This window comes from Cololabis saira, chromosome 1 (assembly GCF_033807715.1).
Source record: "Cololabis saira isolate AMF1-May2022 chromosome 1, fColSai1.1, whole genome shotgun sequence".
Lineage (NCBI taxonomy): Eukaryota > Metazoa > Chordata > Actinopteri > Beloniformes > Belonidae > Cololabis > Cololabis saira.
The window spans coordinates 56,519,529-56,534,478 of record NC_084587.1 but is presented as its reverse complement, the minus strand read 5'-3'; the positions used below and the strand labels follow the sequence as shown (position 1 = coordinate 56,534,478).

Sequence of the window (14,950 nt, the reverse complement as noted above, 5' to 3'; positions counted from 1 at the left end):
GGGGGGACCCTCCTGCCGAGGGCCAGACTGGGGGGGTTGGGGACGTCAGCAGCACAGCAGTCATGTGGAAGCAGCAGCGGGATGACCAGAAGGGGGTGGGGGAGGGGACGCAGACAGGTGGAAGCAGCAACGGGATGACCGGGGGTGGGGAGGGGGACTGGGACCGCAGGCCAGAACGCAGCTCCCGAGGCTCCGGCCTGCAAACATGCACAAAAGAGAAAAAAGGGGGCCAGCACAAGAAACTACAGGAGCGAGGTCTGCATCCAGACCCTAGCGGTCAGTAGACTGACCTCAGGTGTGGATCTGACCCTAGTGGTCAGGAGAGGAACTGCAGGTCTGGATCCATACCCCAGTGGTCAGTAGAGGAACTCCAGTGGCTTCATAGAGGAAAATGAAACTTCCCTCTTGACAACCCATCCTGAGCATGGAACGTTCCCCCTCCTGCCCTCAGACAGAAGGTTTCTGAGCGACAGCTGCAGAACAGCCAGGCTCCATGACAGTTTTTTCCCCCACTCCATAAGACTTTTAAATAAACAGAACCCGTTCCCTGTCTACCCCCAACAATGACTGTCTACAGTTCTGCACCAAGCACTTTGAAGTCTGAATATCTTTATGCACTTTTGAGCATGCAGCGTTTTAGTTTTTAGCCTAGTGTCCTTATCTTTTAGTGTTTAGAGTGTTTAGTGTTTTACCCTAATTGTTTTTATTGCTTCCTTTGAGCCAGTGGCAACGACATTTCATTCCACTTGTACTTGGACTTTTGGAATGACAATAAAGTGAACGTGGAACCTTGAACCTTGAACTTGACTCCGACCCAGGTCTGTGATGTAACAGGTAGTTTAGCTCCTCAACCAGGTGAGCTGACAACAAACAGAAGCTTTCAACCATAACATCGGGATTTTTTTTCACATCATGCTACCTTTAATATTGAAACAAAATAAAATAATAAAATAAAAATAAAGCTAAATAAATTGTCGCATTTAGATTTTTTTTTTTCAAAAAACTTTATTTCCCAAAAACATAAAGTTTACAAATTATATATCTTCAACAGAACATAGAAATCACATTTCATGCCAGGGGGGATAAGAGTTTACAAGAGAACATTAAAATGAGCACAGATATTAATAGTTTTGATCGCCTTTTCATTAAGAGAAAATGTAATGGAGTCGATGTACTGATTGAGCTCATTGTAATAAGCAACAAAAGAGGGTTTTCTATGTGTAAATTTACATTTGTGAATGTGAAATTTGTGAAACAGTATGATGAGGTTAATAATGAATGTTTCATTGGGATTTGCCTTTAATACTGTCAAAGTCGAAAAGTCCAAACAGCACATCCCTCCAAAACAACTTAAATTCGTCTTCAATATTGTTAACAATAAAACTACATACAGGACTGTCTCAGAAAATTAGAATATTGTGATGAAGTTCTTTATTTTCTGTAATGCAATTAAAAAAAAAAAAATGTCATACATTCTGGATTCATTACAAATCAAGTGAAATATTGCAAGCCTTTTATTATTTTAATATTGATGATTATGGCTTACAGTTTAAGATTCCCAGAATATTCACATTTTTTTAGATAGGATATTTGAGTTTTCTTAAACTGTAAACCATGATCAGCAATATTAAAATAATAAAAGGCTTGCAATATTTCAGTTGATTTTTAATGAATCCAGAATGTATGACATTTTTGTTTTTGTAATTGCATTAATGAAAATCACAATATTCTAATTTTCTGAGACAGTCCTGTATATCAATCCAGAGGTTTTGGACAATGGGGCAGAGCCAAAATTAATGAGTAATTATTTCAATATTTACAGAACAGAAAGCACAGTTCACATCAATGTCTATTTTAAACCTTTTAACAATATGATCATTAGAAGGATACATCTATGAATGATTTTAAACGATATTCCTCTAACCTTGTTGGTCAACAGGTATTGGTTGATCCATGTACCTGTTCAGAGGCCCCGCCCACCGCAGCAGGACCCGACTACCGCGCATGCGCAGTAGCCGATCACAGTGCTGTCGCCGTTAAGCCTGATTTATGGTTCCACGTTAACTACGCGGCGTAGCCTACGGCGTAGGGTACGCGGCGACGCGCACCGTACGTTGCGTGTCGCCGCGTACCCTACGCCGTAAGCTCTGCGTCGGTGTGACGCGGAACCATAAATCCGCCTTTAGCTGTGGACTGAGCAGAGACGGGACCGGAGCGGGACCGGAGCGGTACCGCGGACCGAGGTCTGAACCGCCGCCAAAACAGGAAGCTACCGAGCCCAACCCGAGCAGCATCCCCGTCCGGAACCGGTCCCGCCATGCCGTCCTCCCCGCGGAGCTAACGAGCTAACGGAGCTAACGATGGCCCGGAGGTTCGGCAGGTTCGGGAGGTTCGGCAGGTTCGCCCGCCCCGCCGACCAGCGGTGATCCCGCACCGCAGCCATGCAGGCGGGGCCGAACCCGCAGTACGACCTGCTGGGCTGGAGGGGGCTGCTGGTGCCGGCCCTGGAGAAGGTACTGACACACACCTGGTACCTACTGGACCTGGTCCTATACCTACACACCACACACCTAGACCTGATCCTGGTCCTGGTACCTGCTGGTCCCTACTGGACCTGCTGGGCTGGAGGGGGCTGCTGGTGCCGGCCCTGGAGAAGGTACTGACACAAACACACCTGGTACCGTCCTGGTACCTGGTACCAGGACAGGGTCCCTACACACCACACACCTGAACCTGGTACCGGGACCTGTTTCTGTCCTGGTCCTGGTACCTACACACACACACACACACACACACACACCTGGTCCTGGTCCTGGTACCTACACACACACACACACACACACACACCTGGTCCTGGTCCTGGTACCTACACACACACACACACACACACACACCTGGTCCTGGTCCTGGTACCTACTGGTCCCTACTGGTCCTGCTGGGCTGGAGGGTGCTGCTGGTGCCGGCCCTGGAGAAGGTACTGACACACACACCTGGTACCGACCTGGACCTGGTCCCTGCTGCACACCACACACCTGGACCTGGACCTGGACCTGGACCGGGTCCCTGCTCCCTGTCCCGGTACCTCTATCGTGGTCCCTGTCCCGGGACCTCTATCGTGGTCCCGGTACCTCTATCGTGGTCCCCGGTACCTCTATCGTGGTCCCCGGTACCTCTATCGCGGTCCCCGGTACCTCCATCGTGGTTCCTGTCCCTGGTACCTCTATCGTGGTCCCTGGTCCGGTACCTCTATTGTGGTCCCTGTCCCGGTACCTCTATCGTGGTCCCTGTCCAGGTACCTCTATCGTGGTCCCTGTCCCTGGTACCTCTATCGTGGTCCCCGGTACCTCTATCGTGGTCCCTGTCCCCGGTACCTCTATCGTGGTCCCTGTCCCCGGTACCTCTATCGTGGTCCCTGTCCCCGGTACATCTATCGTGGTCCCTGTCCCCGGTACCTCTATCGTGGTCCCTGTCCCCGGTACCTCTATCGTGGTCCCTGTCCAGGTACCTCTATCGTGGTCCCTGTCCAGGTACCTCTATCGTGGTCCCTGTCCAGGTACCTCTATCGTGGTCCCTGTCCCCGGTACCTCTATCGTGGTCCCTGTCCAGGTACCTCTATTGTGGTCCCTGTCCAGGTACCTCTATCGTGGTCCAGGTACCTCTATCGTGGTCCCTGTCCAGGTACCTCTATCGTGGTCCAGGTACCTCTATCGTGGTCCAGGTACCTCTATCGTGGTCCAGGTACCTCTATCGTGGTCCCTGTCCAGGTACCTCTATTGTGGTCCCTGTCCCCGGTACCTCTATCGTGGTCCCTGTCCAGGTACCTCTATCGTGGTCCAGGTACCTCTATCGTGGTCCCTGTCCCCGGTACCTCTATCGTGGTCCCCGGTACCTCTATCGTGGTCCAGGTACCTCTATCGTGGTCCCTGCCCCGGGACCTCTATCGTGGTCCCTGTCCAGGTACCTCTATTGTGGTCCCTGTCCCCGGTACCTCTATCGTGGTCCCTGTCCCAGGTACCTCTATCGTGGTCCCTGTCCCAGGTACCTCTATCGTGGTCCAGGTACCTCTATCGTGGTCCCTGCCCCGGTACCTCTATCGTGGTCCCTGTCCCGGTACCTCTATCGCGGTTCCCGGTACCTCTATCGTGGTCCCTGTCCAGGTACCTCTATTGTGGTCCCTGTCCCAGGTACCTCTATCGTGGTCCAGGTACCTCTATCGTGGTCCCTGTCCCGGTACCTCTATCGCGGTCCCTGTCCCTGGTACCTCTATCGCGGTTCCCGGTACCTCTATCGCGGTCCCTGTCCCTGGTACCTCTATTGTGGTCCCTGTCCCCGGTACCTCTATCGTGGTCCCTGTCCCCGGTACCTCTATCGTGGTCCCTGTCCCTGGTACCTCTATCGTGGTCCCTGTCCCGGTACCTCTATCGTGGTCCCGGTACCTCTATCGTGGTCCAGGTACCTCTATCGTGGTCCCTGCCCCGGGACCTCTATCGTGGTCCCGGTACCTCTATCGTGGTCCAGGTACCTCTATCGTGGTCCAGGTACCTCTATCGTGGTCCCGGTACCTCTATCGTGGTCCAGGTACCTCTATCGTGGTCCCTGTCCCGGTACCTCTATCGTGGTCCCGGTACCTCTATCGTGGTCCAGGTACCTCTATCGTGGTCCCTGCCCCGGGACCTCTATTGTGGTCCCGGTCCCCGGTACCTCTATTGTGGTCCCTGTCCCCGGTACCTCTATCGTGGTCCCTGTCCCAGGTACCTCTATCGTGGTCCAGGTACCTCTATCGTGGTCCCTGCCCCGGTACCTCTATCGTGGTCCCTGTCCCGGTACCTCTATCGCGGTTCCCGGTACCTCTATCGTGGTCCCTGTCCAGGTACCTCTATTGTGGTCCCTGTCCCAGGTACCTCTATCGTGGTCCAGGTACCTCTATCGTGGTCCCTGTCCAGGTACCTCTATCGCGGTCCCTGTCCCTGGTACCTCTATCGCGGTTCCCGGTACCTCTATCGCGGTCCCTGTCCCTGGTACCTCTATTGTGGTCCCTGTCCCCGGTACCTCTATCGTGGTCCCTGGTCCGGTACCTCTATTGTGGTCCCTGTCCCCGGTACCTCTATCGTGGTCCCTGTCCCCGGTACCTCTATCGTGGTCCCTGTCCCCGGTACCTCTATCGTGGTCCCTGTCCCCGGTACCTCTATCGTGGTCCCTGTCCCTGGTACCTCTATCGTGGTCCCTGTCCAGGTACCTCTATCGTGGTCCCTGTCCCGGTACCTCTATCGTGGTCCCGGTACCTCTATCGTGGTCCCTGTCCCTGGTACCTCTATCGTGGTCCCGGTACCTCTATCGTGGTCCCTGTCCCCGGTACCTCTATCGTGGTCCCCGGTACCTCTATCGCGGTCCCCGGTACCTCTATCGCGGTCCCCGGTACCTCTATCGTGGTCCCCGGTACCTCTATCGCGGTCCCCGGTACCTCTATCGTGGTCCCGGTACCTCTATCGTGGTCCCTGTCCCGGTACCTCTATCGTGGTCCCTGTCCAGGTACCTCTATCGTGGTCCCTGTCCAGGTACCTCTATCGTGGTCCCTGGTACCTCTATCGTGGTCCCGGTACCTCTATCGTGGTCCCCGGTACCTCTATCGTGGTCCCCGGTACCTCTATCGTGGTCCCCGGTACCTCTATCGTGGTCCCGGTCCCCGGTACCTCTATCGTGGTACCGGTACCTCTATCGCGGTCCCCGGTACCTCTATCGTGGTCCCGGTACCTCTATCGTGGTCCCTGTCCCGGTACCTCTATCGTGGTCCCTGTCCAGGTACCTCTATCGTGGTCCCTGTCCAGGTACCTCTATCGTGGTCCCGGTCCCCGGTACCTCCATCGCGGTCCCGGTACCTCTATCGTGGTCCCTGTCCCGGTACCTCTATCGTGGTCCCCGGTACCTCTATCGTGGCCCCTGCCCCGGTACCTCTATCGTGGTCCCCGGTACCTCTATCGTGGTCCCTGGTCCGGTACCTCTATCGTGGTCCCTGTCCCGGTACCTCTATCGTGGTCCCTGTCCAGGTACCTCTATCGTGGTCCCTGTCCAGGTACCTCTATCGTGGTCCCGGTACCTCTATTGTGGTCCCTGTCCAGGTACCTCTATCGTGGTCCCGGTACCTCTATTGTGGTCCCTGTCCCGGTACCTCTATCGTGGTCCCTGTCCCGGTACCTCTATCGTGGTCCCGGTACCTCTATCGTGGTCCCTGTCCCCGGTACCTCTATCGTGGTCCCTGTCCCCGGTACATCTATCGTGGTCCCTGTCCCCGGTACATCTATCGTGGTCCCTGTCCCCGGTACCTCTATCGTGGTCCCTGTCCCCGGTACCTCTATCGTGGTCCCTGTCCCCGGTACCTCTATCGTGGTCCCTGTCCCGGTACCTCTATCGTGGTCCCTGTCCCCGGTACATCTATCGTGGTCCCTGTCCCCGGTACCTCTATCGTGGTCCCTGTCCCCGGTACCTCTATCGTGGTCCCTGTCCCCGGTACCTCTATCGTGGTCCCTGTCCCCGGTACCTCTATCGTGGTCCCTGTCCCCGGTACCTCTATCGTGGTCCCTGTCCCGGTACCTCTATCGTGGTCCCTGTCCAGGTACCTCTATCGTGGTCCCTGTCCCGGTACCTCTATCGTGGTCCCTGTCCCGGTACCTCTATCGTGGTCCCGGTACCTCTATCGTGGTCCCTGTCCCGGTACCTCTATCGTGGTCCCTGTCCCCGGTACATCTATCGTGGTCCCTGTCCCCGGTACATCTATCGTGGTCCCTGTCCCCGGTACCTCTATCGTGGTCCCGGTCCCCGGTACCTCTATCGTGGTCCCGGTACCTCTATCGTGGTCCCTGTCCAGGTACCTCTATCGTGGTCCCGGTACCTCTATAGTGGTCCCTGCCCCGGTACCTCTATCGTGGTCCCTGTCCCGGTACCTCTATCGTGGTCCCTGTCCCCGGTACATCTATCGTGGTCCCTGTCCCCGGTACATCTATCGTGGTCCCTGTCCCCGGTACATCTATCGTGGTCCCTGTCCCCGGTACATCTATCGTGGTCCCTGTCCCCGGTACATCTATCGTGGTCCCTGTCCCCGGTACCTCTATCGTGGTCCCGGTCCCCGGTACCTCTATCGCGGTCCCGGTACCTCTATCGTGGTCCCTGTCCAGGTACCTCTATCGTGGTCCCGGTACCTCTATTGTGGTCCCTGGTCCAGGTACCTCTATCGTGGTCCCTGTCCCGGTACCTCTATCGTGGTCCCTGTCCAGGTACCTCTATCGTGGTCCCTGTCCAGGTACCTCTATCGTGGTCCCGGTACCTCTATTGTGGTCCCTGTCCAGGTACCTCTATCGTGGTCCCGGTACCTCTATTGTGGTCCCTGTCCCGGTACCTCTATCGTGGTCCCTGTCCCGGTACCTCTATCGTGGTCCCGGTACCTCTATCGTGGTCCCTGTCCCCGGTACCTCTATCGTGGTCCCTGTCCCCGGTACATCTATCGTGGTCCCTGTCCCCGGTACATCTATCGTGGTCCCTGTCCCCGGTACATCTATCGTGGTCCCTGTCCCCGGTACATCTATCGTGGTCCCTGTCCCCGGTACCTCTATCGTGGTCCCTGTCCCCGGTACCTCTATCGTGGTCCCTGTCCCGGTACCTCTATCGTGGTCCCTGTCCCCGGTACATCTATCGTGGTCCCTGTCCCCGGTACATCTATCGTGGTCCCTGTCCCCGGTACCTCTATCGTGGTCCCTGTCCCCGGTACCTCTATCGTGGTCCCTGTCCCCGGTACCTCTATCGTGGTCCCTGTCCCGGTACCTCTATCGTGGTCCCTGTCCAGGTACCTCTATCGTGGTCCCTGTCCCGGTACCTCTATCGTGGTCCCTGTCCCGGTACCTCTATCGTGGTCCCGGTACCTCTATCGTGGTCCCGGTACCTCTATCGTGGTCCTTGTCCCGGTACCTCTATCGTGGTCCCTGTCCCCGGTACCTCTATCGTGGTCCCTGTCCCCGGTACCTCTATCGTGGTCCCTGTCCCGGTACCTCTATCGTGGTCCCTGTCCCGGTACCTCTATCGTGGTCCCTGTCCCGGTACCTCTATCGTGGTCCCTGTCCCCGGTACATCTATCGTGGTCCCTGTCCCCGGTACCTCTATCGTGGTCCCGGTCCCCGGTACCTCTATCGTGGTCCCGGTACCTCTATCGTGGTCCCTGTCCAGGTACCTCTATCGTGGTCCCGGTACCTCTATAGTGGTCCCTGCCCCGGTACCTCTATCGTGGTCCCTGGTACTTCTATCGTGGTCCCGGTACCTCTATCGTGGTCCCGGTACCTCTATCGTGGTCCCGGTACCTCTATCGTGGTCCCGGTACCTCTATCGTGGTCCCGGTACCTCTATCGCGGTCCCTGGTACCTCTATCGTGGTCCCGGTACCTCTATCGTGGTCCCGGTACCTCTATCGCGGTCCCTGGTACCTCTATCGTGGTCCCGGTACCTCTATCGTGGTCCCGGTACCTCTATCGCGGTCCCCGGTACCTCTATCGCGGTCCCCGGTACCTCTATCGCGGTCCCCGGTACCTCTATCGCGGTCCCCGGTACCTCTATCGCGGTCCCAGTACCTCTATCGTGGTCCCGGTACCTCTATCGTGGTCCCAGTACCTCTATCGCGGTCCCTGGTACCTCTATCGCGGTCCGTGGTCTGGTGTTCATACAAATGCTGCTTCAACTTTTTGCTCGTCTTCTTGTAAATCTTCTATCCCAGTACTTTCTACCGTCTACAAATGCAGAAATGTTCATATCTCTCATTACATTTATGAAGTGATTAGTCTCCTCCTGGTCTTGGTTTCTCCGTATTTATAAGAACTTCCTGGACTCAAAAGACCAGGATTCCTTGCAAAAAGAACACGAGCAGAAAACAAATTCATGTTCCTTTTGATGGGGAAATCCCCCTTGGCGTTTACATGACCAAATATTCGGGTTTTTAAAGGAGTAACCCAGGGGTCATATTCAGGTTTTTAAAAACCGGAATATGAGCAAATTCCGGTTATTCAAAGGGGTTATTGGGGTTTACATGGCCGTGCAAAACCGGGTTATTGCTAATGTTCCGGTTTTAAAGCGACACTACGTAACTTTTCCACCTTAATATCATATTTTTCAGAGTCATTGTGATGGTACATCAACTTCCAACTTCCAAGGTTTAATGACACCTCTGTCATGGTCTGGGGGGGTCTGTATCACCTTCACTGGCACTATGTAACTTTGAGGAGCATGGTAGGAACCCTGCCACACTAAAAAACTACACATTTTTACGGCTTTGACTGCTTTACGGCATACGTCACTTCCCCCTCCTTCCCGATTCGCAGTCGAGACGAAAATGGGCGGGGCTTGGAGCGCGGCTCCGCAGAAGCTGGTAACCCGTTGCTGTGTTGTAGCTGCAGCAGCTCCACACACAACAGACGTGGGGAAAAGATCGCTAATGGTTTAACTTTTCACCGCTTTCCTGCTCGGAGGCAGAACCACGGAGGCCGGCCAATTATCTGAGATAACCAATTAAAAGAGTTAAAGAGTCGTCGGCTCGGTTGGATCGCGGCTGTAACGAGTCCGACCAAACATAACGTTCCTCAGTAAACAAACAAACACGCAGACGGGCGTCGGATCAAAACACGGGTTTATTAAACCACAAACAAACACAAAGACCGGGGTCGGATCATTCAAACGGGTTTTATTCCCCACTTCTCCAGCTAAACGCAGTTGTTGGCCAGCTCTCTGCGGTGCGATTAATTTTATTGAGGAGAAAATATTAACTATTTGATTTGTAGCTGCAGAGGAAAAAAATTATCTCACGAGGAAAAAAAAATATTGCTCACGCCTCGGAGCCTCTTCAAAGCAGTCAAAAGTAAGAGTAATACAAAACATGTACTGTATGTTGTACTATTATACTAATTTATTGAAACACATGGCGAGTCAAACATTTACCAAAGCAGCTGCCAAACACTCCTAAACAAGGTAGCCTAAGACGTGGGTTGTGCAGAACTGCGGCAGTAAATCCTTCTAAAGAGTGGCGCTCCGACGAGGAGCTCCATTCTTTAGTAGGGATTTCATATGGATCCAGACCGTTAATAATCATTATTTTCTCCATATACCGCTCCCTGGCTTCCTTGTTTAAGTTATCCCGGTAAATTCCAGTTCCTTTCCAGCAGTTTAACATCTTTTTTTTTTGCGTTCCGTCTGTTTACTTGGTGAAACAGAAAAGCGTCCCGTCTTCTCTCAAAACAAATGCACGCGACGGGACAGGAGTTTTCCGGCAGTACGCGCTGGTGCTCATGGGAAACGTAGTGTTCTTTCTGGTAAAGCACTACCGCTTTTGTCCAAAAGATGCCGCCAAACTCAGAAAAGCTGAAAGTTACGTTGTGCTGCTTTAAAAGGGTTATTGACTGCATGTAAACGCAAATCACAGGGTGCAGGTAAAATTTCTGCAGCAGCGCTGTGTAAAATCTCGATAAAATTTGCAGCCACTTAAGGAGTCAGATACCGTTTCATCACAGTTCTCACTGGGGCCTCCTGTTGGATAAGACTGGTGATGTTAAAAAAGACAGAAATGGTCAGACACAGCTAAGTGGACAACAGAGGACACACCAGTGGACAGGAGTTATGATCAGGTCCAGGGTGAGTCCTCTGTTGTGAGTGGGCTGTGTGACGTGTTGTTTAAAATCCAGGCAGTTTAAAAGGTTTAAAAATTAATTGGAGATAGGGTCGGACTTGTTATCTATGTGTAAGTTAAAATCACCAGTTTTTATAATGTGATTATGTGAGGTGAGCACAGTTGACAGTAAAGCCTGATTTAAGGTTCTGCGTTAAACCAAGGCAGAGCTTACGCTGTTGCCGTGACGCCGTCGTGAACCCTTCGGACTTCTCCGTCACTCCATTTCTCTACGGTGCAGTACCCCCCAGAGCGCTAGTTGATACTTTGTTTAGTTTCTGGCTTTTCCGGTCACAGCGAATCAAAGAGATAAGGACGACTATTATATACAAAAAAAAGAAAATCACACACACAATCACTTCCCTGCCCCCCCCACTGCTCTCTCTCTTCTTTCTCCCCTGTCACCACCGCACTGGTCACCAAACTGGTCACCAAAGCCAAAGCTTCCTCCTGCTCTCTGGACCCCATCCCAACTGCTTTGGTGAAAGCCTGCCTTCCTACCCTCTGTCCCGTCATCACTGACATAATTAACTCCTCCATAGGCTCCGGTACAGTGCCCCCCAGTCTTAAGATCGCCTCCATCACTCCCATTCTGAAAAAGCCTGGTTTGGACCCTGAGGACCTCAATAACTTCCGGCCGATCTCCAACCTTCCTTTCCTCAGTAAGATCCTGGAAAGAGCTCCTCACTGCTGCAGACAATGGTAAAATCAGCATCCTCATCCTCCTCGACCTCTCCGCTGCCTTTGACACCATCTCCCACACCATCCTCCTCGAACGCCTGTCTGCTCTCCTTGGTATCTCTGGCTCTGCTTTATCTTGGTTCCAATCTTACCTCACCAACAGAACTCAGTTTGTCACCATCCTTGGCTCCTCCTCCCACCCTGCCCCAGTCAACCATGGTGTCCCCCAAGGCTCTGTGCTCGGTCCAACCCTCTTCACCACCTACCTGCTCCCCCTTGGCCAGATCATACGCCACTATGGTCTCAGTTTTCACTGCTACGCTGACGATACCCAGCTCCATCTCAGCACCTCACCATCCTCCCAGCTCCCCCCACAGTCTTTGGTTAACTGCCTCTCAGCCATAAAATCTTGGATGACAACTAACTTCCTCAAACTGAATAGCAATAAGACGGAGCTCATGGTTGTGGCCCCAAAGTCACTGCTCCGGAAGGTTGGAGATCTGCTCATCCGGGTGGACGGCTGCACCATCACGCCATCCTCCGAGGTCCGTAATCTGGGCGTCATCTTGGACTCCACCCTCTCCTTCCAGTCACACATCAAGTCGGTCACCAAATCTGCCTTCTATCACCTCAGAAACATCGCACGTCTCCGTCCCTCACTCTCTGACTCTGTGGCAGAAACACTAATCCACGTTTTCATCACCTCCCGACTGGACTACTGTAATGGAGTCCTGTCTGGGGTTCCAAGTAAAACCCTGGACAGGCTCCAGTACGTGCAGAATTCAGCTGCCAGGGTTCTCACCCACACCAAGCCCTGGCAGCATATCACCCCCACCCTCATCCACCTCCACTGGCTACCTGTTAAGTTCCGCATTCGGTACAAACTCCTCCTACTCACCTACAAATCCCTTCACACTCTGGCCCCCCAGTACCTGTCCGACCTCCTTCATCACCACACTCCCTCCCGGAACCTGCGGTCTTCAGACGCTGGTCTGCTCTCCATCCCCCGGACCAGACTGAAGACCTTTGGGGACAGAGCCTTCAGTGTTACTGCCCCCACCCTTTGGAACTCTCTCCCCGCTGTAATCCGTGACTCCCCTTCTCTGGACAGTTTCAAAACCCAACTCAAAACCCACCTTTTCACCCTGGCTTTTCCCCATTAGTGCCCCCCCCCCCCCTGTCGTTTTGTCCCGATGGTGTTTTGTTTTGTTTGTTCTTCCTTGGTTTTCCTTTTTCAAGAAGGCCTATGATCTGTAAAGCGACCTTGGGTTCCTTGAAAGGCGCTATATAAATGCAAGTTATTATTATTATTATTATTATTATTATTATTATTATTATTCAGAGAACTGGGGCCTGTACTACGAAGCAAGTTCAACATACCCAGGATATCTTTTCCTTATCCAGATACACTAACCCGGACAATTGCAATCACGCTAAGCGGTCACACGACGGTGGTTATCAACTCGGTATGTCAACCCAGGTTTCTCCAATCTGGATATGAGCGCGTGCACATAAAAGGGGCGGTGTTTTCAGCGCATGACCAATCGCAAGCATGGAGAAGTCCGCTGTCAGAGCCGCTTATTTCAGTAGCGAAGAGCAAACAATAATTTTACGGAAATATGATGAGTATAGGCATATAATACAGGCAAAAAGCAACACAGTTGCAGCTGCAAAATGCAGGAAAGACAGCTGGCAAAAGATCGCTGACTGTATAAATGTGTAAATTCATAGGGATATAAACATATATTTGAATATTCTGGGAATCTTAATCTTAAACTGTAAACCATGATCAGCAATATTAAAATAATAAAAGGCTTGCAATATTTCAGTTGATTTGTAATGAATCCAGAATGTATGACATTTTTTTGTTTTTGTGTTTGCATTACAGAAAATCACAATATTCTAATTTTCTGAGACAGTCCTGTATATATTGGTTCAACAACTATGTTGTTGACCGATAACTTGTGCTGATGCTGTACCAAAGAATTGGGTTTATTTATTTATTTTATTTTATTTTTTATTTTTTCAGGAGGGGGGTGTTTAGTATTTTAAAGTGACTTCTCAGAATGTTCGAGGGACGAAATTGAAAATCCCTTTTTTGCTATCCCCTTACAAATGCATCTTCTTTTTGATTTCTTCTTGATTTATTTATTTAATTGGTATTAGTTTTGGATTGACTGTACATCGGATTTTGGGTGATGATTTGTTTTATTTATTCATTGATTGATTTATTTTTTATTTTCTCCTCCACCTCTTTTTTCTTTTTTTCCTTTTTTCCTTTTTTTTTTATTTTTTTGGATCGTTCATACAGGGAAAGCAAAGGGGTTTTGGTGGTCCCTGAATACGCGTTCTCTTCGGAGGGATCCTCTCACGATCCGCGCACCAAGCTCCACTGGATTCTCTTCGAAAGGGCATGCCATTTTCCAAGAGAGCTGATTGGTCAGTGGGCGGTGCTTTTATACCCGGCGATCTGTATCTGGAACATAACCTGCTCCGGAGCAGGTTAGCGGTTCAGCATAAGTTACCATGGCGATGTGCCCCGCTAAGAAGTGAACCACCGTCGTAGTCCTGAAAACCCAGGGTTAAACCTGAAGTTACCTCGCTAACCCCAAATCCCGCTTCGTAGTACAGGCCCCTGGTGGCACATGCTGGACCTGATCCATATCAGGATGTACCAGCAGCTTCTCTGCGCACAACACAACCCAGAGTCTGCTCCAGTTCCTGGTGCAGTCCATTTGTATGGTACAGCTTGTGGTACAGTGATGCTGCAGACGTTTTGCTTGCCTCCTCTGGAGCCTGCTGTGGTGGAAGAGCTCCCTGATTGGTTGGAGGTGTTTAAGTAACAAGATCACCGTGAAGTCTTATTACTGAGAGTTTCATCCTGACATTTACCACCTGCAGCTCTGTTCACACACACACACACACACACACACACACACACACACACACACACACACACACACACACACACACACACACACACCAGTCCTGTGACGGGCCCCATGATGGTGTTTAGGTAAAAATGTCACGTTGCAGTAACTGCAGTAACGGCAGGAGAGTCAGTTTGTTGTCCAACACACAGCTGCAGGTGTGTTCACACTAAACAGAGGTGTGTGTGTGTGTGTGTGTGTGAGTGTGTGAGATATTTTCTGATATCCAGCAGCATTTGTGTCTTGGAAGCTGCAGGTCTGAAAGGGCCCAGGTGTTTCTGAAGGGCCTGTCTTTTGTTGAAATTAACTGTTTTGTCTAGTTATTTTACAAATGAGGCAGCAGACATGGATAGGAAAAGATAAAGCAGTTGAACCAAACACCTGGACCAATCACAGGTGTTTAAAAACCATAAATTCATCAATATTGTTGTCTCATGTACACAACACTTGGATTGTATTATTAGGAGATGAGAAAGTATCATGAATTGACTGTTTATTTCAGGCTGAGGCAATATGCAATATTTCACCCTTTTAGAGATGACTTAGACTCGGCTTACAAAGAGTAGCTTACTAGCTTAAGCTTTCTTACAACACAACATGTGCAGTGTACCAACACAGACAGCTGCAGATATTTCACTCTCTTAGAGTTG

General features: G+C 51.6%; 1 protein-coding gene across 8 annotated transcripts in view; it reads left to right on the top strand.

Annotated features, from left to right (window-relative positions):
* The first annotated feature begins 2,162 nt into the window (after positions 1-2,162).
* The window catches only part of LOC133449012 (son of sevenless homolog 1-like), a 211,294-nt gene continuing 198,506 nt past the window's right edge, over positions 2,163-14,950 (top strand). For 6 of the 8 annotated variants that reach the window (XM_061728139.1, XM_061728110.1, XM_061728132.1 and 3 more), the window contains exon 1: positions 2,163-2,513. In XM_061728139.1, coding sequence (XP_061584123.1) covers positions 2,442-2,513 — 72 coding nt within the window. In that variant the 5' untranslated portion in view covers positions 2,163-2,441. Of the gene's footprint in view, positions 2,514-2,617; positions 2,657-2,954; positions 2,975-14,950 lie in introns of those variants that run through there. The other 2 variants (XM_061728126.1, XM_061728118.1) reach the window with 2 other exon arrangements.